The 26,309-nt window shown below is 38.0% G+C and overlaps 2 protein-coding genes across 3 annotated transcripts; one reads left to right on the top strand and one right to left on the bottom strand.

Annotated features, from left to right (window-relative positions):
• ddx31 (DEAD (Asp-Glu-Ala-Asp) box polypeptide 31) lies at positions 1-20,892 on the top strand. Its single transcript, XM_079873271.1, has 20 exons — positions 1-358; positions 479-795; positions 883-958; positions 1,060-1,103; positions 1,185-1,255; positions 1,535-1,599; positions 3,343-3,387; positions 3,537-3,578; positions 3,678-3,742; positions 4,343-4,462; positions 4,736-4,842; positions 5,201-5,415; positions 6,314-6,478; positions 8,107-8,166; positions 9,177-9,227; positions 9,434-9,573; positions 10,042-10,126; positions 10,645-10,756; positions 11,740-11,935; positions 20,381-20,892. Exons 1-20 carry the CDS (start codon positions 257-259, stop codon positions 20,520-20,522), a joined length of 2,220 nt encoding a protein of 739 aa, XP_079729397.1. The 5' UTR covers positions 1-256; the 3' UTR covers positions 20,523-20,892.
• A 66-nt stretch (positions 20,893-20,958) lies between these two features.
• barhl1a (BarH-like homeobox 1a) lies at positions 20,959-26,193 on the bottom strand. 2 transcript variants are annotated; one of them, XR_013821435.1, is made up of 4 exons: positions 25,191-26,193; positions 24,111-24,333; positions 21,318-22,668; positions 20,959-21,174 (listed from the first exon to the last, which is right to left on the bottom strand). XR_013821435.1 is itself a non-coding variant. In XM_079873272.1 (3 exons), exons 1-3 carry the CDS (start codon positions 25,585-25,587, stop codon positions 22,392-22,394), a joined length of 897 nt encoding a protein of 298 aa, XP_079729398.1. In that variant the 5' UTR covers positions 25,588-26,193; the 3' UTR covers positions 20,959-22,391. The 2 variants fall into 2 exon arrangements, 1 of the variants encoding a protein (XP_079729398.1); XM_079873272.1 differs by having other exon boundaries at positions 20,959-22,668.
• Between the last annotated feature and the right edge of the window lie 116 nt (positions 26,194-26,309).

The following is a 26,309-nucleotide window of genomic DNA, read 5'->3' as shown; positions in this document are numbered from 1 at the left end:
GGAAATCTCCTCACGTTGAAGTGAACGGGTGAAAACACGTGTGAAACTTTACTCTGTAGACGTACAACTGTTTATGTTCTGTTTTTTACTGCTCACAAGTTAACTTCACTCGCATTTAGCTGGAACTGACATCTCTGCTATTCAAACAAAGGATAATACGCCATTTAGCATTTTGTAATTAGTCGGGTATCTGTGAGAGTTTAGAATAGTTATTTAGGTACTACGTCACGTCTTAAAAAGCCTCCTGCTTACTGACATGGCTGAGGACATGCTAATGCTCAACATCTCCTCAGATCCCGTAACGTTTCACAGAAAGACAGACCGAAGTCATCTGACATCAGCAGAGAAATGGGCACAGGTGAGTCAGTCCTGCACCTTCTGTTTTCATTTTCATCACACACTGATGTACTCCGCTTTACACACAAGTTTCTTTTCAGCCTGATTGTGAAGTGCTGTACTGTCTGTATTGATGTTACAGAAAAAGCTACAATCAAAGAGGAAGGCTGTCTTTGAGCCCCAAGAGAGCAGCGCCTCCAAACAGAGGAAGATTAATCAAACTGGTCAACAGCACACACATAAGCAAAAGCTGCAAACCCCCAAAAGCCCCTCTCGGAGGAGTAATAATAGAGACACAGAGGAGAACGGAGACCAGAGTGAAATCACTGCAGCAAAGTCGCCATCAAAGGTGAAAACATTTCCAAAGAAAGCTCCCGAAGAGCATGGAGACCATGGCAGACCATTTATCAAGACATCGTCTCTCTTCAGAAACAACCCAGAGATCCCTGATGTCCTCAGGTAGATGCAACACATTTGAGCTTGTGTGAATGGACTCAGGTCTTTCTCAAAACTGACCTTTCCATGCCTTTTTTTTCCTCATTTCAGTCCTGCTGTAAATCTAGTAAAGGAGAAAGTCTTCACCAGCAACACATTTGAAGAACTAAATCTTCATCCTCATCTGGTAAGAACAAACCTCAATATCTCTTAACAAATGTCTCAGCTGAAATGCTTATCCTATATTTAGTCTTATACATTATTCTTCTCATCTAAACAACTTCACAGGTGGCAACGCTCCATAAGGTGTTGAATGTGACCAGTATGACGAGGTACTGAGGCTTCATCTCATCGTTGTATTGTCCTCCTCCTTTGTCTCTTGTCATTTTTCTAATTTTCATCTGTGTGTCCAGTGTCCAGAAACAAACCATACCAGTGCTGATATCTGGTAAAGATGCAGTAGTGCGCTCACAGACTGGATCAGGTGGGATTTCTGGCCTCTTTCGTGTTAATGAGTTTTTTTATATTAAAATGACTAAATTAAATGTAATAAATACACCAAGAAGGTCATAAATGTATTGTTGAATGATCAGTTCATGATTCATGCCATTTACAACAATCCCACATGCAGTATGAACTCGACAGTTGTGTTATTTCTTGGCGCTGTAAAAAATAGTAATCACAAAAGTGTTTAAGTTAGATGATACAGAGAAAAAACAGAAAATAATTTTCAAAGATCTGATTATTTATATGCCTTGTACAGGAAAAACATTGGCATATGGAATTCCAGTGGTTCAGTTCTTACAAGCGATGCAACCTAAAGTGAAGGCGAGTCAACGAATGTCTAAAACAGCACACTCAACATCAGGGGCCTCATTTATAAAACTTTGCGTAGGATTTGCGTCATAAGTGGCGTACGGATGAAACATAGGACGTGCGTACGCACAGAAATATTCGGATTTATAAAACCGTGCGCACGCACATCCTACGCAGTTTTCCCTTAATAAATCACAATCAATTCTAAATGTAGCGCAGCTTTTGCGGCTTCATGTCACGCCCATAGTTGCCCATAAATAGTCCGTGAAACGCCCACAAATTAATATTCATCGATTGCGAAATCATGGCAAACACAGAGAGGAAATCAAAAAACATAACTTCACTCAATGTGAAGTAGAAGTTTATCGTTGGCGAGGTGGAAAAGAGGAGAAAAAATGTTGTTTGAAGGGCACAGTGTGGGCATTACTAATGCCAAAAAGGCACTTGAGTGGCAAAAGTTGCAGACGCCGTAAATGCTGTAGCCTCACAACCTCGGACTGTGGCTGAAATAAAAAAGAAATGGTCGGACATCAAAGTCGAGGCAAAAAAGAGTTTATAGCGCTCCATCGCCAGAGTGTGACAAGCTAGGCACTGATGTCGGTTATAATCTACGTGGAAATGGGAAATAGTTCAGCGCAAATGTAATTTCTTGCAGCTTTCTGAATGGTTGAGACATAGCCTACGTCATACATTATTTTATCAAAATAAAACAAACTAAAGGCATATAGGCTTTGCATGAATACCATGATTCCGTAGCTGATGAAGAAATTTTTACTATGAAAATAACTTTCCCCAGTGGACAATTAATACATCTATTTATCTATCTATATATCTCCCTAATTATCTATCTATCTGTCTATCTTGCATCTATCTGCTCCGCCAGACGGACACATTGACGAGAATATCAGTTTTGTACATTATTTCGTTCTGTTTACCATATTATTCATAAGGATGAATTGCATAACATGCCAATATTATTGCAGAACATATTTCACTTTTCTTTTCGCAAATATGTGTTCATTTGCATTTCTGTTGTAGCCTAATTTCGTTGGATTTTGTTTGTTTTACACTGCAAATCGATCAAACGGCTGTTCGTGTAGGCTGTTAATAAGACTTGCTTTGTGAAGTCTTCATGTTAGGCTATTTATGAGAGGCAGTATTGCCATTTCTTTTACACAACGGTCTACAGTTTCACACACTTTCACGTGTTTCTTCCATCTGCCGACGGTGTCGCCATTTCTCATTTCACCCGTTTTTGTGCGTACGCCTGGGTGAGAGCTTGCGTGAAGGACCGCACATTTTCCCGTCAAGTTTGCTTTTTATAAATACCAATTATTGCGTAGAGAGCGGCGTACGCCTTCTTTTGTGCGTACGCAGCGTTTATAAATGAGGCCCCAGGACTTTACTGACTGATCACATAATCATTCTTAATTTATGTTTTAATATAGTTGGCTATAATTAATACATTTGTTTGTTTTGAAAAAGACATGTGATTTATTGATCCTGTGTGGAGAAATTGGGGTCATTAGCAGTCATACATTCAACATTGTACATTACACACATCATAACGTACAATACTAGAAATACATGAATGTTAGAAAAGTACACAATATACATTCAAATAAATTGGCAAAATTAGTTTTGAGTCAGACTGAACATGTTACCAATAAAATAGCTAATGCACCATTAATAATGTATTTGCAGTCATGTACAACAACTTTTAGATTATAAATTAAACTTAATGTACTTTTTCAGAGATCAGATGGGCCTTTAGCTGTTGTGATTGTTCCAACCAGAGAGGTATTGTATTCATTAATATAAAACCACCAACATTTTCTGATTTATCTTGTGGATGAACGCATATATATTTCCTTTTGCTATATACTCTTTTTTTTTTTATTATTTTTTTTTTTTCTTCCAACATGAATCTGTCTCTGGTTGTCCCTCAGCTTGCCCTGCAGAGCTTTCAGATGTTTCAGAAGCTTCTAAAAGTGAGAATTTGCAATTTTGCTAAATTAATATGCTGTATTGACATAATTGAGTTGACGTAAATCAAATCAATCTTCGCTCAATGTACTTATTCCTTTCAGCCTTTCACCTGGATCGTGCCAGGAGTTCTGATGGGAGGAGAAAAAAGGAAAGCAGAAAAAGCCAGGTTAAAAAAAAAAACACAACCACACACTAAATGCATTGTCTGCAAGAGTTCATTATATCTATATTCATTATATGCATTTTCAATAGATTTCAACTTTGCTGCAAATACACTTCTGTTCAAAAGTTAGTATGATTTTTTTTAAAGAAATTAATAATTTTATTCAGCAAATATGCAGTGAATTGATCAGAATTGACCGCAAAAACATTTATAATGTTACAAAATATTTATATTTCTCATAAAAGCTGTTCTTATGAAGATTCTATTCATAAAAGAATCATGAAAACAAATGTATCACAGCAGCACAACTGTTTTCAACATTGATAATAATAAATGTTTCTTGAGCAGCAAATCATATTAGAATGATTTCTGAAGGATCATGTGACACTGAAGACTGGAGTTATGATGCTGAAATTTCAGCTTTGCCATTTCAGCCGCCATTACTCCAGCCTTCAGTGTCACATGATTCTTAAATTAATAAATTACATTTTTAAATATATTAAAATAGAAAACCAAACCTAACCAAACTTTTGAACGGTAGTGTGTATTTCATTCTGCAATGTCACTTCAGTCTGCGCTTGTCTGTCTTTGTCTTGACTTCAGACTGAGGAAGGGCATTAATGTTCTGATCTCGACCCCAGGCCGACTGGTGGACCACATCAAGAACACTCTTAGTATAGCTTTCAGTGCTGTGCACTGGCTCATTCTGGATGAAGCCGACAGGTCAGTGTGTTTGCTGATTTGAACCGAGAATGACATTATGTGCTTTAAAAAAAGTTAACTGGTCCGCTCCCCGCTACTGTGTGCTTACATGCTCTGATAGTAATAGCTTTGTTGGACTATACTTTATTTGGATAATTGGCTATACATTTTCGATTTCGGCTCAGAATTTTCATTTTCATGCAGCCCTAATTTTATCGATTAGTTCTTGCAGCCTATTTTGCAGGTGTATCAGTGTGATGTGGATTTTACCATTATATGTGTTCTGTACTGAAGGACTCTGGATTTGGGCTTTGAGAAAGATCTGACTCTGATTCTGAATGCTCTGAACGCCACTGGACTTGCCAGACAGAATGTGCTGCTTTCGGCCACACTCACCGAGGGTAAGCTCAGCGTCCGCTCACTATCACTGTCACATAATGAGAGAGTGTGTCTGGCTGTAAAGTGAGACAGTGGCGTAAGCGCTCACTTTAGACTGGGAGGTACCATACTTACTTTACTCTAGTGGAAGCAGACTGGGATGCTCTGACAGGAGTTGTTGTCTCTCAAGTCCAGTCTGTCTCTGCTCTGCGTGAGAAAACAGGTTCTTTATCCCAATGAAAACTGAAAGTTTTTGAGCCTGTTATAGCACCCTTCAGTTTTAAGCAGCACTACGTCACAAAAACGTCTTACTCTTACAACATTTTTGATCACAAAAGACTATCTGTGGATGTACTTTGACCATGTTCTCTGCATTTCCAGGACTGTCCCGATTAGCCAGTATCAGTATGAAGGAGCCTGTGAGTATCCATGTGTCAGAGGGGAGTGGGGAGACAGTTGAAGCGTGTCCCCAGGCGGCCCCTCAGGCTCTGTCAGACAGTTACGCGGTTCCTGAGAGACTGCAGCAGCATGTGGTGGTGGTGCCCAGCAAACTCCACCTGGTCTGTTTGGCTGCCTTTATTCTGACCAAATGCAAGGTAGAGCACACCATATGTTAAAACCCAGTTATTAACACTCAGTGGTATTGTGTGTTATGCTGTAGATCACCTCGTGTCATTTCAGTTTGACTAATGTGAATCATTCAAACGTTTTATAATCTGCCAAAGTTGTGAAGAAAGCTGGAGCTGTTTTAGATGATCCCTTTATATATAGTTATTTTTCCTTCTAATATACACTACATATGTCAAAGTGAAACATCTGTATAATTTTAATTATTTTTTTTTTTTTTTGTATTTATGCAACTTTTGTATTTTTTTAACTCCGCTTTTGCCTCAGATACTGACAAGACGCACAAAAAAACTATACTACCTACTAATATACAATACTGTTTATGTTTTTGAAAGAAGTATCTTATGATAAACAAGGCTGCATTTATCTGATCAAAAATACAGAATACTCCAGTTTTCAGTGTCACATGATCCTTCAGAAATTATTCTAATATGCTGATTTGATGCTCAAGAATCATTTCTTATTAATATAAAAAAAATATTGATATTACTTAAAATGTTTTTGGAAATTTTTACAGGATTCTTTGATGAATAGAAAGTTAAAAAGAACAGCATTTAGTTGAAATACAAATCTTTTTAACATTATAAATATCTTTACTCTCACTTTTGATCAATTTAATGCATCTTTGCTCAATGAAAGTATTCTTTTTTTTTTTCTTTTAATCTTACTGACCCCAGACGTTTGAACATTAGTGTTTGTGTAATTACCAAAATGTATTTTAATTCTCAGCTAATTTAACTGATAACCAACTATGTTATTACTGCTAATTTACAGTAACCAAGAAAGTCATTTGCTCGTAACATTGCACATTAGATGCATACCTTGCTGACACTGGACTTATGTATGTTGCTGTGTTTTTGTACATAGTTTGAGCAGCGGCAGAAACTGATCGTTTTCATATCCAGCTGTGAGGCTGTAGAGTTCCTGCTCACTCTCTTCACTGCAGTCCTCTGTGAGAATCCCAACACCACATCAACCAAACGTACCTCAGACCTCAACTTCTACAGGCTCCACGGCAACATGAGACAGGAGGTGAGACATTATGTGCCAATCCAGAAATGAGCTATGGGTTTTAAAGAGGCTAATTCTCACACAAGTGTATTAGACCATTAACTCCCGCATACGACACTTACAGTTATACTAGTTGTTTTTTGCTGCTGTGTCTTTAACTCTTGACTTTACGTATATAAATAATTGGTTATAAGTGACTAACCGCTTTGGATGTGAAATGATGAACACCTTTAAATTGGTTCTGATTTAATGTATTTTTGGCCACTACATAATTTCTGTTCTTCCATTTCAGTTATTTTTTTAAATTTCTTCACTGTTCTTCAGAAATCATTCTGATATGCTGATTTGCCGATCAAGAAACATTTCTTCTTATTATTAATAATGCTGAAAACAGTTGTGCTGCTTAATATTTTTGTGGAAATCTACATCTTTTATCAGGATTCTTTGATGAGTAGAAAGTTTAAAGGAACAGCATTTGTTTGAAATAGAAATTTTGAACGGTAGTGTAGATACTATTTTTCATGATATATTCTCTTTAATGTATATCAGTAGAAAGTATTTTTAGTTTTCTGTGAATATATCAGGGTCCCCACGGTCATGAAAATCTTAAAAATATCAGTGAATTTTGTGATATTTATAAAAGTGTGATATTTAAGCCTGCAAAGTAATAAAATCTTAAATGAATATACATTTTTATAATGAATATACATGTTTCCAGTTATGCAAAGCTCCAAAATATGTTATTGGGTAGAAATTGTTTTTTGTGAGTGCAATCACTTTAAGAATATTTTTTTTAAATCAACCATGAATCAAGAACAACTGGAAGAGTCTGGGTCATTCTGGAAAGGCATTGACCTCCAAACATAGTTCTATATTTAATGTTTAAATACAAAACAAATTATTTTGAATTTTTATACATTGAAGGCTAGTATGTCTATGCATCTATCATGCTTGGACAGTATATTGCCTCAGTTTTGTTATTCAGTTAGCAATTAAATATTCCGATTTTACTTTCTTTTTCTTTTAAATGACAATGTCTCTTAAGCATCCAGAAGCACTAGCAGCATATGACACTGGGTTAAACCATCATGGTCTGGTTGAATAGTGGGGTCTGCTGGCACTCTGCCAGCTGGCGTTCAGGCAACAGCCACAGTCGGTGCCCTGTGGCAGTGTCAGGGGAACTGCATCCTGCCACTGTCCAGCCTGCACCCTCACCCCCACACAAATGGAGCTGCCGTAGGTCGCCCATATGGCACTGGTAGGGCAGGGGACTCAGGAGTCTCTTGGTCAGATGTATGGGAGAGCAGGTCTGGATGTGGTGCTGGGCTATAGAGTGTTATGGATGGGTTTGGTAATGGGACAGCACAGGCTGAGCTCTGGACGTCTCCTCCGATGAGACGAACCGCAGGAGATGGGCAGCTGTTCCAGCACACAACAGATTGTGCTCCATGCTGAAAAAGAGAGTGGGTCTGTAGGACATCCCATTTTAAGTTGGGCTCTTATATGTGTTTCCACCTCATCTTTTGTTCTGATACAAGTGCAGATACTTATTTTGCTGTGATAATGTCTCATACAACAAATTAAGCTCAAGTGTTTCTCTTTTATACAATTATTATTATTTTTTAACTTGCCTGTTTCTCTCCCTTCAGGAGCGCACTGAGATGTTCCAGGAGTTCTCTCAGTGTAAAACTGGAGTTCTACTGTGTACAGTAAGTCATTTAGTTTCATGCAATTTGTATGGTAACTGACAATGACTGCAATCTAAAGCAGTGATTCCCAACCAGGTGTGTGCATACTTGAGGGCCAACCTGCACAGTTTCTAGGAATACTTTATTTAATTATTTAATTATATTATTATTATTATCCCCTCCACACATCTAACTGCCCTTCTTTCTTTGTGACATCAGCAATCCCACATTTATCCCTCATTGATGCATTGATATAATGTAGATATAATCAGTTATTTGATATACAAAGGTTTTAGGTGCAGGTGTGTGCATCTCCCTCCGTCCACCTCCTTTTCCTCCATCTTGTCACTTTGCAGAAGGGCTCCTGAAGTAAATGACTGCTTCTATTCCTGCTGACAGCCTGGCATGGCATTGTGTTGGCTCCATCTGTATCAGCTCTAAAGCTACAGACTCCAGACACCCCAACTTAGGGTTTAGGCTAGTTGAGGTTGAGTGTTGGAGATAAGATTGAGAAATGTTCAAATGAGGTGTCTCTTTCAGTTCAAATTACATCTTCAGTTACTTTTTACTATAAAGCAGCTCTCCAGTGTGTTCATGTTTTTACTACGACGGGCTGAACAGAAGAAATTAACCGGATAAGATTACCACATCAAAGACGGCAGAGCCCCAGAGCGCACCTACCTACTGTACTACATAATCACCACAGACCAATGGTAGTTTGAAGGTGTTTACCAACGAGAGCGAACTTTTGCGGAAAGTTCGCTTTGGCAAGGTGTTTCAAACTCTTGAAATGAACACCAAACTAACTTCGTTTTTGTCTGATTTTCTAAATGACATCAAAGTATAGGGGCCTTAATACAGTAAATTCAGTAGAGTTAATCACAATTTTTGTATACGTTTTTTTTTTTCATCTAATATTTGTTTTTTAACTTCAACTTTTTCAATTAAGTGATTTTTATTCAATAGTTTAGTTAATAACACTGGTTCCACATTTCCCTATTGAGTTTTTTTGTTGTTTACTTTCCCCCTAGGATGTGGCTGCACGTGGATTGGATCTGCCTCAGGTTACGTGGATTATACAGGTTAGATTTCTCTATGTAAAATCTCGTCATTTGCATAATCACCAGTGTACAACAAACAATTTAGCCAGTTTTGTTACTAGAATTTCTCACCATGAAAATAGCCACAGAAGCTGGCATGGGGTTAAAAACAAACAAACATTACTAGAATTGAACTTGATTCAAATTTCCAGTTCTTGTTTTTAAAATTAATTTTTTTTTTTTTGCAGTACAACCCTCCCATTTCCGCTGCGGAGTATGTTCATCGCGTGGGCCGGACGGCACGAATTGGAGCCCAGGGCAGCAGCCTGCTCTTCCTCACCCCCTCTGAGACGGCTTTTGTGGATGTGCTGGCCAATCACAACATCAGGTGTGCTGACTGGCATCTCATCCATATCAGATTTACTGATCATTTTCGATGAACTCCGACACAGCAGTAGGGGACTGTTATTGTGATTAAAGATGGTCAAACATGGTCTTGTCTCTGTTCCAAAGCCCACAATATAACAGTCAAGAGCTGGACTGATGACTCTATGCTGATCTCGGCACTGGAAGCCAGTGTGAAGAGAAAACACACTCTCAGTCTCTCTGCATGAGAGCAGAATGAATCTGTTCTGCTGGCACAAGCACTATCATATTTGGCTCACGTTACAGTTTACAGTAATAAAGGATGAGCGGAAGGAGTTTGGTAGCATTAGCAAAGCTCAATATGTTGAGCTGAACAATCTAAACCAGGAAACTCACAGTCTGGAATATGTTGGTGCAATTCTTTCCCCCCATTGATACATATTTTCTTTAATAATATGCATCTAAAACTTTTGGCTTCTCTCTCCCTCAGTTTGTCAGAGATGAAGATGGTGGACATCTTGGCCACTTTGATAAAGGACGAGCGCTTCAAAGGCAGAGGGAAATGGGACAGTAAGGTAACTTCTGACATCTAAACCTTAAAAACAGTGATCCTGACCCAAAGAATCAATGTTGACTTGTTTGACTGCAAAACTAGTATTACTTTCTTAACTTGGTTGAAGATCACATGTTGTTGAAAATGCATGTCTAGAGAACAGCTGTGGGAGAAGAATGGCTTTCTCTTTATCTCTTTTTTACCCCTCTCTCGACAATGAGAGCCGTCTGACAACAATGAGCGAATGTTTCTGCCAGCGCTCAGTCAGTCCTAATCCTGATTTAATGTCCTTTTCCCTCCCAGCACCAATCAGCTAGTTGTAATCCTCACCCATGCCACCCCCCTTGTTAGCAGCCTCATTTGAGGGTCAAAGGTCATTGATGGGGAGGGGCGATGTCATTAGTGTGTATAACCAAACACATTTATGTTGCTCTTGTTTTTTTATTGGCTTTTAATGTAATAAAATGTGATTTTTTTTTTTTTTTCTCACTAATTTCTGTTGTTTATCTTTGATGTGTGCCTCTTTGTACGTGCCTGCAGAGATCAGCCGCTGCTTTTGAGCAGGAGGTGCGAGAGAGAGCCACCGTTTTACAGACTGACTTTGAGAATTATGTTCATGCCAATAATGAGTCTCTGCAAACAGCGAAGAGCGGTAAGATGAAAAACTAATTATCATGCAGGGTTACTGTGTTAAACTGATATTTTGTTCTACAGCTTTGCAGCCCAGCTACATTTCATTACCTAGAAGAAATGTAACATTTTTGACAATGATTTAACCTCTGTATCATAATTATTCATTTATAATTTTCCTTTAATGCAATTGTGATTTGTATTTAATAAAATAAACAATTAAATGTTTTAATAATACAACAACAATAAAATATTAAATAAAATGTTTTATTTATGAACAAAATGTAAAAAAAATAAAAATAATGTAATTAATAATTCATTATAATTAAGGAATATCATTAGCCTTAAGGCCCTGTTTACACCTGGTTTTAAGATGTGTTTTGGTCGATCGGATCACAAGTTACTATATATGGTGTTTTTTTCCCTGGACGAAATAAAATCATGGAATTTACATATAATTGCAACCGGAGACACTACTGAAAAACATACAGAGATCAGCAGCTTTAGTTTCTGCTCTGACAACCACAAGACCACGCCGAGTGTGTGTTAGAAATCAGGAATGGTGAGAGAACATTGTGCTTGATACATTTTTTGTCTTCAAACCAGACTTGGGTCTTCAGCTGACAAAGTTTAAATCCTGTCTGGCTAGAGCACTTCCCATAATGTTTACGCATTAGGTCAGTAGGAGGAGAGTAGGTGGTCTTTTGTTTCTGTTTCGACCACATGAGCGTTTACACTATGAAAGCAATCTGATCAAATGCTTTTTCGACTGCCTATGGAAGTGGTCAAAACTAAGTGGACAAAAAGTTATAGACCTCGTTTACACCTGGGTTTAGCATCATCCACTTGCCACTTGCAATGACCAAAACTTATCTTAATACCAGGTGTACACAGGGTCTAAACTGGTGTTAAAATGAATCCTTTATTGCAAGTAAAACCATTTAAGTGCTTGGAAATGTCTGCTACCTGTGCTCTAAATGCCCCTTTTTTATTTGGGTCCTGTAGCACTGCAGTCTTTCCTAAGAGCATACACCACATACCCCTCCAGTCTGAAACACGTCTTCCACATCCGCAACCTGCACCTGGGCCACGCCGCTAAGAGCTTTGGCCTGAGGGACGCACCCCAGGGCCTGGGCAGCTCCATAACCACTAATCCTAACAACAGCAAAGACTCCAAGAAGGGCAAAGACAAAGCAAAGAGGTACTGCAAGGTTTTAGAAATTGGACAGTAATTTATGAATCTGTCAAACAGTTTGCGGTGCCCCATAATATGATCTAGTTCTTCTTTTAGATAAATTTAGCAGTGTTCTGTTTGATGGTGCATTTTCCTTTGTGGCTTCCGTAACATTTTCATATTTTTCCCACATAATATTTCATATTTGTGAGCTCTTCAACAGTCATTGTTTTCACTGTTTTATTTCACTTATACATTTACATGGATTATAAATTAAAGGGAGGTGTTCTGTTTAACTCAAATCTCATGTACACTACAGTTCGAAAGTTAGGGGTCAGTACAAAAAGATATACTTTTATCAAAATGAATACTTTCACCAAGGATGCATTACATTGATCAAAGGTTACAGTAAATACACATTTAATGTTACAACAGATTTCTTTTTTAAATGCATGCTGTTCTTTTGAACTTTGTTCATCAAAGAATCCTGGGAGAAAAAAACTTGTATCACGGTTTCTACAAAAACATTAAGCAGTTCAACTGTTTTCAACATTGATAATAATAAATGTTTCCTGAACACCAAATCATCATATTAGAATGATTTCTGAAGGATCATGTGAGACAGAAGTAATGATGCTGAAAATTCAGCTTTGCCATCACAGGAATAAATGACATTTTAAAAGTTATTAAAATAGAAAACAAATATTTAAATTTTTTAATTGTAATATATATATATATATATATATATATATATATATTTTTTTTTTTACAATATTACTATTTTAAGCTGTATTTTTGATCAAATTAATGCAGCCTTGGTGAACATGATTTAAAAAAAAAAATCTTGCTGACCTCAAACTTTTGAACATTAGTGTATCCTGTTTTAGGCCAAAAGTGCATAATTATATATAGAATTGGGAATATAGCTCATTATTTAACTTATGACTGTCATGAAAGCTAAATGCATATATTAAGTACTAACAACATTGAATTAAAGCAATGGCATGAAGTCTAAGTATTAGGTAAACTTTTTCCAAGTAATGTCCATGTAACGAGGTTAGATGTGGTGAGAAGGAGGAGGCGGGAACCGGCAAACAACTTGAATAAATAAAATAAACAAACAACAAAACGAAAGTAAAAGACAGCAGCCCCTCACGGGCGCCTTGCCTGAAAAATCCGAAAGATTAAGGGTCTGGCATTGAGTAATGAAAATCGCCCAACTCGAGGGGCCGCACCCGTCTATGGCAGCACAAAGCATGCATTTGAAAATCTCACTGCACGCAATTGGATAACACTACGACCAATCACAACAATACACGGGGTGACGGATCCAGAGCCCCATACGCTTAGCTACCAGCGGAGCTAACTGGTAGATTAGACTCTTGCCGTATCCGGTCGGCAAAACAGCAAAAACGTCCTTCTTGCAAAAGAATGATTCGAGCGCTCTCTTCTGTTCCTCTTTTAGATAAAAAGCCAAGTCTAACTCGTTAATTGTAGCGGCCAAAGCCGTTTCAAACAACTGGTGGTCATCCATAGCCATCTTGCAATGTTTACTAATGACTTCGACATTGCAGCGCTGTCATCATCTGTTTAGCTCGCCTCTGGTCCGCCTATATCAGATAAGCCGATGTGATTGGTGCACCTCGGATACAAGGGCATAGTTAATGAGCATCATTACTCAATGCCAGAGTGACTCGCTGAGCAAATTCAAATTTTGCTCTCGCGAGAACTCTGGATTTCCAGGGTAACAGATGCCTGCTGTCACATATAATAAAACAAACAAAACACAAGTCCAGGCCTGTTCCTCTCTCGATCTTCACTGTCGTCGCTCCTTCTTTATGCTTCCGCTCCTCCGCGAGAGATACGAGACCAGTGCGTTGCGCATTATCAATCACGCCACCGGCATCGCGCCGTTCTCTCACGGCCCTCGGCCTCGTCCTGCTCGCCACATTCCTTTTAAATGAATAAACAACAAAGAAACAAATGCTTGATCTGCTTCTCTCAAATCAAAATAAGAACTCAAAACACAGCCACTGCAAAACTCAATTGAGTTTGTAGACCTGGTACTCTTTATGCTGTAGAGAGTGAATAGGAATTGTTGCATTTTTTTTATTTTAATATCGACAAGGCTTCGAAGTACCAGTGCTTGTGACTTTTTTTTTTTTTTTTTGCAAAACTATAAAGCTTGTGTTAAGCAAAACACAGCCCATGTGAAACCACCAATATCCTTTTTGGCTATAACATTCACCCACTTATCTAGTGTCACTTCTTAAAGAAAAGAGAAGAGAAATGCCTTTGAGCCATTTTTTAGGATGATGTTTTACTGTAAGTGTCCTGTAAAGGCTGCTCTGAAAATTGCCAGCATGGCTGTGCTGGAGAAAAGCCCACAGCTCTCTCTCACACACACACTCTTGGCAGCTGCAAGTCTTTCACTGTAGCAGAGCTCTTCAGGGTCAAAGAGGACTAGTCAAGTCCTGCCTTTACCAGCTGTACGTTTTACCTTTCACCTTAGATACTAGCCCCTCTCGTTTTCCCTCGATTTCCTTTATGCTGTGATGCCCTTGCAGTGTTGTTCCCAAAACGTATTGAATATGACATCCTTTATAAAGAGCTGTTTTTGTTGCTTTCAATGCATACTATATTCAGGTCTGATTTACTTAAAGGGATACTTCACCGATTCGCATTAAGCTTTGTATCAGTAGAAAAAAAACGTTTTTTTTTTTTTTTTCGCCCGCCACCACCCCCCCTCTTCGGAGGACATCTTTATTTTTTAATAAAGCAAAATATATACACAATATGTTACAATACAGACAATAGATTTATATACAGTGCGTAACCATTCACCCAGTTTAGTGAGACCCTGGGTACATAAGGGGAGGGGGGATTAAAGCACCACGTACAGATTGTAACACGTGTAACATATAAGACACGACAAGGTGACAGACAGACAACAGAGGGACAAGACAGTTGACAAACACAAGAACGTATTACATGTCCCTCTGAGACTTCTGTATTGTGTGTCTAGAAAAAAAACCCTCAGATGACGCAAAAATCGTCATTGGAGGCTTTTTCTGGCTAGAGACTATAGCCAGTAGTAGGAGCTAGTTCCGCATGTTTTCAGCCCGCCCATAGGGGGTGGGATCTCACAATAAAACGGCGTCTTTTCAGTTTCGAGTCAACTAGTAGCCTAGTTGTATCATTTCTTCCGATACTGCCCTCTGTAACCGGTAGGCGTGGCTTGAGAGTGGCCTCGTAGGGCAGCGAAGCAAGTGCATTCTGGGAGTTGTCTTTCATCCACATGAGCCAAAAATACATTTTCTGGCTTTTCTCAGTCTAGAAGGCACCAACTTCTAAAATGATTTCACATTTCTACTACAAAAATGACCCAATTTAAATACACATTCATCTTTCCAGCGGTGAAATATCCCTTTAATCTGATAGCAGTCTTTGGTGTAAGTAGGTGTAATTTGTGAATGTAATGTTGAGGATTATGGTGAGGTGAGGACTATGTACCGATGATATGGCCAGTACATCACAGTATGGTTGTTAGGCATTAATATGAGGTTTGGCTAGTGCTTGACACTGCAGGGTTATTAGTGGTCATTTCCCATAGGATTGAATGTGGTACTGCAAGCTTGGGGTCTGGTTAGCAAAGGCCATGTCCGGACTAGCCCTCGAGCGTGTATGTGTCAGATTCTCTGCAGGACACTTAATTAAACTGAGTTAGAGCCAAACTTGAACGTCATTACTGTCACATATAGTGAGGTGGAGCTCTATCTATATCCGTGTGCATTTGTGTATGTTTAAAGTCCCCCTGTAGTCAATAATTGTATCCCTTAAAACTCCTCTTTGATCTCCAAAATTACATATTTAAACGTTTTTTACTGGAAAAAAATTCTTTATGCCTTAAAATAGCTGGAATGTAACTCTTGCCTCATTTAGTATACGAGGTTCTATGAATATGTAAATTAGCCCTGCCTCCCCACACCAGCTCAAAGATCTTATGCTTTCAGACAAACCATGTACAAATTCATATTAAAAACACCATATAGACATATAAACAACATTTAAAAACTTGATTTTCACCACAGGGGGACTTTAAATAAAGAATATTCACATACAGGCCTCTCCTATAGGGTATAGCATGTGTTTCATAGCTGACCCGCAACGCATGCAATGATCACAGTTCTCTTGTCAGACCAAAACTGTCATTTGAAAATTTCTGTTATTGTCAGTGTATTCTGCTGTATTTTACTTCCCTGTCTTTCATCCCACCTTCTGTTCTTCGGTGTGCCTTTGAGATAAAGGCTCAAAAGCCCCTGCGTGCCGTCTCTGTGCTGTGAAGGGGGTGTCAGGTACAGTTTGGTAAAACTGATGTTAAAGTTGCTTAACTCAAAGGTTAGTGACACATTTAATTTAATTGAGTAGCGTCCTTTTATTTCAGTGGAAAACAGAGTCCCAATAGTCGTTCTTTACAAAATAACTTATTCCGTTGCGGAAGGGCACTGTGAACATTCTCAACATGTAAAACTATTAGGGTAAAAATTCTTTCAGGGCTTTAGGCTGTTGTTTTAGGCGGTCAGCGTGAGTTGCAATGTCCGAATCATGAAGAAATTATTTAAAATTCACAAAATGGCTCCAAACTCGCTTGCTCCACTCGTGGGCCGTTTGAAGTCAGACTCACTCCATCAGTGTCAGTGAATCATTCAGAGCCGTTACTGATTTCACAGCTGGCTCCCTCACTGAACCACAAGTCATTTATCAGGTATGTTCAATTAAAAAAAAAAAAAAACTGGCAACTCTTTCTGTGATGTACTTTACTTTAGAATCTTCAGACTTATATAAGCCAGGTTATTGACAGGTTGTTCGTATGACACATCGACTGTGTGTAAAATAAGTATACATACTCCCAATAACCAATAATAATAAAATACCTTTATTTCATTTATACAACTAAATCTGATTGTTAAAATTGTTTTTGCTTGCTTGTTTGTTTTTTTGTAATTAGAATTGATACTGATGAATAATTTTTTTTTTATTCAACATTTATAAATTTAAATATGGTTTATAGTGTATAAACAATGGGAAATATGGTTTATAAATATGTACTTAAATATTATAAAAAAACAAATATTATTGGTTATTGTTTAATGTATGAGGTCCAAGCATGGCACAAATTTATATTCAATCAGCTACAAAAACTACCTAGTTTAATTAACTTGAATCGTTGTGGTCTATAAACTAAAACACCCTGTAATTACAATAAACAGCAGTGATTAGGGGAACTGGAGCGCTGCTGGTATCCCTTGTATCCTCTGGTACTCTTGGAAGGGTTAAATGTTAAAAAAATTGAAAAAGATCCAAGTCCAGGTACTCAGTAGGTTACAAAAAAGTAAAAAAAGCCTTTATTGAAACAGCAGTGATTGTTAAAAACATAAAAAACATCTTTATCAAGCGATTCTTTAATTTGTCAAAAAAAAAAACTTGACTAGGTGCCAGTTGCTCCCTCAATTAAGCCCTGCTTATTTCATCCATTTTGTAATTTCGCGATTTTATATGAAGTCGTTTTATGGCTTCATTTGTACATGTGCACTTCTTTATGGTAGTGCTGAGTTTTGACTTGTGCCACATGCTGGCTCAGACACTATAGGGAGAAGCTTGTGTCTAACCACTAGTAATTGGCAGGGTGACCTGCAGCAGGACCTGTGAATGAAACCCATGGAGCGGGACAATAGGTCAGTCCCACAGGAGCTGCCCCCAGAGCAGCCCAAACGCATCTCACACTCTCTCTCCACTGCCCAGACAACAGACAACACCCGTAATGAACTTATCAGCCGTCATAGCTGACAGCTGACATCTATATTAACCAGTCATCACTCCATATAGAATATTCATGCTGCACTATGTCGATGCAACTTAACTGGTCAGTGCTTTGGCCCTATTAACATTTACCATTCCCAGCCTAATTGTGTGCGTGTGTGTGACATTGCTGTGTTGTGCTGTGCTGTGCCTTACGGTCTCAGTCGAGTCTAGCCGTCCTGTCAGGAGAGACTTCATTACAGCTGGCTGTGGTATACACTGTCCATGTCCAGGCAAGATTTCTCTAATGAGCAGATCACACCAATATAAACACACACACACTTATGGACCCGTGACTGAACAACAAAGACCTCTGGTACACAGAAGAGAGGCCATTACAGGCAACCAAAAATACACACGCATCAATCCTTCTGAGGGTTTAATTCTATTTTTTGTTTTTGCAGGATTTTGTGTGTATGTGTGTATATATATATATATATATATATATATATATATATATATATATATATATATATATATATATATATATATATATATATATATATATATATATATATATATATATATATATATAATATATTATATTTTAATATATATAATATATATATATATTAGGGCTGTCAAGCGATTAATCGCATCCAAAATAAAAGTTTGTGTTTACATAATATATGTGTGTGTATGGAGTATAATTATTTTCTATATATAAATACACACACATGCATATATATTTAAGAAAAATGTGTTATTTATATATAAAATTTATATATAATATAAATTATATATAATATAAATATATATACACAGTATATACATGCAAATATTTCTTAAATATATACATGCATGTGTGTGTATTTATATATAGAAAATAATTATACACCGTACACACACATATATTATGTAAAAACTTTTATTTTGGATGCGATTAATCGCGATTAATCGTTTGACAGCCCTCATATATATATGTCTATGTTAATATTTTATTTGCTCATATATTTTATGTAATATGGTGCATCTCTCCAAGGCTGCTATTATTTGATATAAAACAGTAATATTGTGAAATATTATTACAATTAAAAATAACCATTTTAATAACTTTTAAAATGTAATTTATTCCTGCTGAATTTTCAGCATCATTACTCCAGTCTTCAGTGTCACATGATCCTTCAGAAATCATTCTAGAGTATGATGATTTGTTGCTCAAGAAACATTTCTTATCAATGATGAAAGCGGTTGTGCTCCTTGAATTAACTTGATTTTTTATAGTCTTTGCTGTCGTTTTTGATCAATTTAATGCATCATTGTTGAAAAAAAAAAATTCTTACTGGCCCGGACTTTTGAACAGTAGTGCATATATATGCTTTTTTGGGGGGGGGGGGGCTAAAATTACAATTAGTAAATACAAAAGTGGAAAATATCTATAAATTAGAGATAATAAATGGCTGATAAAGTCATGGGCAAATCATAGAGGCTCATTGGTCTGAATGAATGGGAACCCTGTGTCTAGATCTGGATGTCCCACAGGATTGTCTTTTTGTTGTTATTTGGTCCATCTTAGTCTGGCTGTGAATAGTTTTGAGGGTGTTAGTTATGGACATATAATTGTATTTGTAATGAAGTTTGTTGTTATATGAAGGAGGAGGCGGGAACTGGCAAACATTCAAAGACTTTAATAACGTAAAATAACCAAACAACAAAATGAAAATATAAGTCCCTCACGGACGACTGCTGCCACGCATTAATAAAACAAAAACACAAATCCAGGCCTGTTCCTCTCTCCTCCTTCACTGTCGTCGCTCCTCCTTTAATGCTTCCGCTCGTCCGTGAGAGATACGAGACCGGTGTGTCGCGCAGGTGTCGCTCATTATTAATCACGCCACCGGCCTCGCGCCGTTCTCCCACGGCCCTCGGCCTCGTCCTGCTCGCCACAGTATTCATTTTGTGGCCAGGTGCTTTTGTTAATTTCACTCCATTTTGTTGCTCAGCCTGCTTGCAGATCTCCCTCTATACGTTCTTTGTTTCTGAGAACTTTGATGGGTTTCTGATTTTGTTATACCTAGCTGATGGAGCACTGCTGCTGAGGCATATATTTATGACACGTCTTTCTGTAAGTTTAAATACTGAATAGTGACGTTCTATATATAATATACACCATTGTGTATGTCTGCATACATCCTGCTTATCGCCTGTAGGGGTCCCTGTAGAGCGCTCAGGGACCAAAAGAACAATAACTGCTGTCTCATAGCTGCTCTAAGCCCTGGGGGTAGAGTGTGTCGTGTGTCACCATGAGGTAGGTGTGTGTGTATTGGATCCTTAAGCAGCCCCATGGGGGCAAAGCGCCGCTTCATTCTCCAGAGTTATTGATTAGATAAACAGTCACTAGTTTTACATCAGGCCCCCGCTGCTGTCTACGAGCCTTTTATTGACGACGGTGGGAAATTTGTTCAGCCAGATTCTTATCTACCTCCACTCTTTACAGGATGAATCTCAGATTCTGTGCTTCAGAATGCTTTTGAAATGTTTAGAGCGATTCACACGCTTCCTGTTCATCATGAGCTGTTTATTGTGCTGTTGTTAGTTTCTTTTTGTTTTGATTTTGAGAGGAAAGGCTTTTTAATAAGAGTGATAGTAGCTCTTCATTTAAATGTTTTTCAGGCCTCCCAAGAAACTCACATCAAAGGAGCGGGTGTCAAACCTAATGCGCTCAGAGTATCTCAGTGGGATAGAGGGAGAATCCAAGTCTATGAAGAAGAGGAAAAAGAAGAAAGGTCAAGCAGAGGAAGAGGAATCTGCATGAGGTGGAAGATATAGGAGCGAGATCCGAGATGCTCTTTCCGGCCGAAAAGTGCTGAGGTCGGAGCCTTCGTGGCAGGTGGATTCTCATGGTTGAACTCACAGGTGTTTTTACACAGTGACATTTTTACCTGGAACAAAGCGCGACTGGTCAGCAGCAGCAGTCTGAAAACCTGCTCCATGCAGAAGCTTTGATGCAGATGGTAAAATACGCCTATTGGAGTGAAATGCATCTGGGATGTTTTAATACTCAGTGAATTTTATTAGTGCCAAAAATATGACTATTTGAGCAATGTGATGTACACCAACTTAAGCTGTTTTATTAAAATGTTGTAAAACAGACGGAATTTTACATAAAAATTTGTTGTATTTGATGCGTGTTTGTTATTTAATTTTGGGCTCTACATTGAATTGAATCCAATGTGTTTTCAAAATCATGCCTTTTTCATGTTGTCTACACAATGTTACGAGAACACCGCGCAAAAATAGTCTTTGTTAAAAGCTTTTTAGCTCGTTTCCCTGGCTTGAATTTCGGCTTGGTCAGGTAAATAGGGCTGGATATGTATGGAGGCTTACGCTGACCAGCTGTCCAAGCGTTGAGTCTGTCTCGCCCGGTCACCAGCTGCTGTCTTTTGGCCGAGTCTTCACTGCAAGCCCTAAAAGAAATTTGACTGGAATATTACGTTTCACGGTCGCTTTATTACGGTAAAGGCCTATTGTAAAAAAAAAAAAGATTGGTTTGTAATAATGAAACGCCTATTATGATTGGTCAATTAAACCCACACAACAAACCACTTACCCAGTTACTCTCGTTTCGGTGTGGGTGAACTGCTCTTTACGAAGCGCCTGAAGAGGGCTCACAAAAGGTTTCCATTGGCAGTAGTTTATATGGTTGTGTTAATTAAAAACGTAAATGTTGATGCAAATGCAGATTGTTGTGAGAAAGTGGTATTCGCGTTTCGCAATATGAGCCCAGGAAACAGGACATTTTTATTGCGTTCACGGGCTGTCGGGTGTTCTGTTCCGTTGCAGCTCTAATGCACTTTTTCGTGTGTATAAACATATTTGCTAATTTTTAAAGCCCACTTTATGCATCATATATTCACAAAAAAATATACAATAATTGCTTGACCAAGAGGATATCGAAGAATAAATTACTCCCGTCATATGTGACAAATTCAGTCTTTTATTTAGAAAAGTATTTTGGCGTCTGTTGAACTGGGGTTGAAAAGTACCCATAACCACAACACTATTTCCACAAAAACAGTTTAAGTGTCTAAACAGGTTGCAGAGCCATGTTTTGCGCTGATCTGACTTTCATTGAGGAATTTCTTTTTTTTTTTTTTTTTTTTTTGTAAAACAGCCGCACAGCAATACAACCACCATCACAATAATCGGTGACAAATTACATTTCAGTTATACAACATTTGTTAATCAGTCATTTTAGTTTTATTATTTTTGTTCGTAAAATGCATTTTTAACATTAGGCAGAATAATAAAAAAAATCCACAGTTTTTCAGTATTGCCTATGGTTCCACTTAAGTTGACTACAATTATTTTATGATGTTTATTTTGGTTAGTTTGCGTCATAATTTTGTGCAAATAAACCACGCCATTTCTTAGGGGAAAAGCGAGTTCATATCAGAAAACAGTCACGAGGTTCATGGGGGGGGATGGAACCTCAACAAATAATTTTCTGATAACTTCTTTCGCACGTTAAAGTTTAATAAATAGTTAGCATTCGCCTTTTGGTCAGAGTCATTTGGAAAGTCTATTATTGCGCGTTTCTATTTTCAGTTACACGGGTAGCTATTGTCCAAGCGCAACCCTTCTGTCGTTCCTGAGGTTGGAGCTGCTGTCAGGTTGGATCAGTTCATCGCGACGTGTGTCTCGGTATCACTCCAGAGAGAGACGCTGGATCTCCGGCGCCCTGAAGACCGTGCAGGAGGATCCTCGGGACCAGAGGCCGCTGAACCGGTGGAGGCACGGACGGCCCTCTGTAGAGGTACAACCCTGGTCCCGGGTCGAGGTTAGAGACCAAACTTTGTGGGTAGAAATAGGGTGATGGGAACATTCTCTGTAGAGCTGAGTAATTCCCTGCTTCCGCGAGCAGCTCCAGCCCAACTGCTGTCTGTCGTTTCCACTTCGTTCTGTTTGAAACAAACAAACATAGCTAGGCCTCATTGATTTAGGCTACATTATTATAGTGTTCGTGTTTTCTTAAAATATTCTCACCAAATGGCTGAAATTCTTGGGGAGAAAATGAATTGTTCTCGTAGTTTAGCACAATAATAATAATAAAATATTTTTGGGGGAAAAACATGTAACGTTAAGCCAGATCAAAGTGTGGAGTAGCCTAACATGCAGGAAGCCATTTTGTCATGTGACACTAAAACCATAAAACAAAGCCTTTAGGTGCCTGTATTTTAGGTCTTTACTTTTTCACATTAATTGACATTATGAAAACGAACGTTTTGTTTAGGTCATGCAAAGTAGCCTACCATAAGAAAAGTTGGTGATTTGAAAATGTCTAAAAATGAAGGTGCAGGTATATAATAGGCATATTTAGTAGTTGCTATGCACTTTATTTACAGTGTCCTTGTTACACATTACATGTAGGCCTAGTTACTGTAGTAATAACTATAAATTATGCATAATTACATGCAACTAACCCTAAATCAAACCCTAACCTTAGTAAGTAACATGTAGCTAGTTAATTATTATTACTAAAAAATTGTTGGTTTAACTTAAAAAAGTGACCTGGTTGCTTTAAAATTTTGAGTCCATTGAAATTAAAATTTTGAGTTAATACAACAAAGGAGATTGGTTTAATAAATAGAAACTACCACATTAATTGGTAAAGTTGATTTAAAAAAAGATAAAAAGTCGTGATACCAAATCATGAAAATATTTTTTTACAGTGACGGACACCTTAAAATAAGGTGTAGCCTAACCAAAATGTCTTAAACCAACATTATTAAAAATATTAGGCTATTTACTTGGCCTATTCCAACATCGCCTTAATGCAGTTGGTGTTCTGAATGTTAATTGGTAAACTGTGAACAAGTATTTGCCGATTCATGGAAAGTTTTGTTCGTCGAGGATGAATCCGTGTAATATCCTGTTGAACACTCATCCGTCAAATTGTCACTCAGCAAAGAGCCATTTCAGATAAATAATTCATAATTTTGGCAATTGTTTAATTACTACTCGGAAGTTAAATTATTGATACACGATGCAGTAATTTATTATTTATAACTAAATGTGTTGGACTCATGGTGTGCGAGGTTGTAGTTGTGCACAACTTTTTCCCCGTTGTGGTTTAATTTGACAGCATGCAGCAACCGCAACAAACAATTATTTTACAGTATAATATTGATATAAATAATATTCCAAAAATATAAAACCTTTCGTGTTTTTTATATATATATATATATATATATATATATATATATATATAACTTTTAGGCCAATAGTTATAGCTACCTTTTAAAATGTTTCAGTCCACATTATGACTCAGCTTCTTTAATAAGCTATCATTGACTGTAAAAATAAAATAGGCTACGATGTTTCACAAGATGTTTGTATTCACCTGCGGTTCTGGTACCATGTTTTGACCTGTGTGTCAGTGAGGTTGAGAGATGCTGCCAGCTCCATCCTGTCCTGCACGCTCAGATACTTCTGACGCTCGAAGCTGCGCTCGAGCTGCGCCAGCTGGTGATCAGTGAACGCAGTGCGGGCTTTACGAGGCTTCTTCAGCCTGGAGCTGGGGCTGTCTCTACTGCTGGAGATTTCGCGATCAGCCTCGTCTTTCACTGAAAACAAATACACCATCAACATTTGCCATTTTGACAGAAACACTTTTTTTTGTTTGTTTTACTGCCTTTCTCCCATTTCTTCAATTCCACATGTTTAATTATTTTAAATGTCTGTGGTTTAGACAGCACTAAAACTTTTTTTTTGTTTTTGATAAAATTAGGCCTATATTGTTTGTAATGTTGCATTAAAATAATTTAAAAAGCAGCTTAATCGAGCTGCAATGAGAACTTGAGACTCTCTCAAATGCGGATTGATATGAGACGCTTTAGGATACACATTTTATCATCAGATGGCCAAATCCAAAATTATTTAATGAAACACCTTTATTGCTAATCAGAGCACACAGATCCTCTCGATTGTATCTGTATCACCAGTTTGCTTTTGAAACCATTAGAAATTTTGACTAAAGTGACCTCCAAAACAGAGATTAAATTTAAATACCTTACCTTGACAATTAATTACATTGAACTGCGTTAGAGGAACAAAGTGAAACAAAAACGAAAGTATGATCATAAAAATCTAAATTTGATATATTTTTCTTTACGGGTGTAAGCAATGTTGCCTATTTATTCGTACTTTTTTTAATAGAAAAACCTCTTTCTTATTTTAGATCTTGATTTTAAACATAACAATTTAGCTATATGACTTTTTTTTTTTGCCTGATTTCTTAGAAATGTTTTACCTGATTTCTTAGAAATGTAAAAGCCCGCAATTAATTTGAACAGAATTAGAATATAAAATGTTAAAACAAAAATGTAATTGTTTCTATTAGAAATCTTTTGAGTATATATTTAGCTTCAATATTTCTTTGCGAGATGTGTTTATAAAAAAAAACAAGCTTAGAGTGTCTCACCCCTGTATTCACTGTCCGAGGACGAATTGCTGTGAAGTTTGTCCATACAGTCTTCAGCATCTTGTGCTAACTGTCCAGTGCTGGAATAAGGAGCACAGGCTGCCAGAGGTTTGCAGTCCGCTAGTATGTCTCTGATCAAGAACGAGGACGTGACTGTTCTCGGCTGCTGGGATATTTGTAAAGGAGAGTCCAGTCCGAGAGCGCGAGCGTGTCTTTGCACTGCGTCCTCTACTGAGGTCCGTCTCGGGGAGGGAGGCGACGAGCAGCCGCTGTCCAGGTCCGACCGCGGGCTCAACTCCGCTGGAGACCCGCAGTCCCCTTTGGACACACACGGACTGCTAGGTCTGTGAGAAAGAATAGACTCGATCCCAAAGCTCGACCCGTTTGATACCTCCATTGCGAGTCTAATTAATATCAAATGTGCATTTGTCCTTTCAGACACTTGTTTTGGTGATGCAGCTGAGAAAAATTGCAGATTCAAAACGGCAAAATCAGATCATAATTCTGGAAAAAAAAGACTTCCAAACTCCTTTTGATACTGTCCCAGAAAAAAAAGGTCCAATGTTAATGAGTGATTTTTACCAGATCCTTCTTCTGTCTTTGATTGCAGCTCAGTTTTGTTGAAATTGCTCTCGTACAGTCCCTCAAAAGCGAATCCGTGAAGTGCACAGGTCAGTTTCAGCACCAAGGACAGGTACAACTACTCACCCGCACATAAGAGCACGGTAAGCACTCGTTATAACTATTCATTAGCTTGAAAACTTATCTGGCTTTCTTGAGGCACAACTACAACCATAACCCCCTAATGCTCTGACCTAAACCCGATGCTGATGTGTAATGTTCTAGTCCAGGTCTGCGAGGACTAAACCTGTGTAACAGAGTATAAACACAGGCAGTGATCTCCACGACCTGAAAATGACACCCTCAAGGAAACAGCCAATACCGGAGGAGGAACACGCTTTTAAAGGTGTCCATTCCGCGTTTGTCCTGAGCGCCACGTCGTTATTGGTTAAAGGGTGTTTTTGGGGGGGTGATGATCACGTACGTGTTGCGGGAGGGGGAGAAACATAGTCAACCCTCCCTTTTTTTTTTTCTTTTTTTTTTTTTTTGTCCTAAATA

The sequence above is a fragment of the Squalius cephalus genome (genome assembly GCF_949319135.1).
Source record: "Squalius cephalus genome assembly, chromosome: 5".
NCBI lineage: Eukaryota > Metazoa > Chordata > Actinopteri > Cypriniformes > Leuciscidae > Squalius > Squalius cephalus.
The sequence above is the reverse complement of the archived record's forward strand: the minus strand, read 5'-3'. Positions and strand labels throughout refer to the sequence as shown.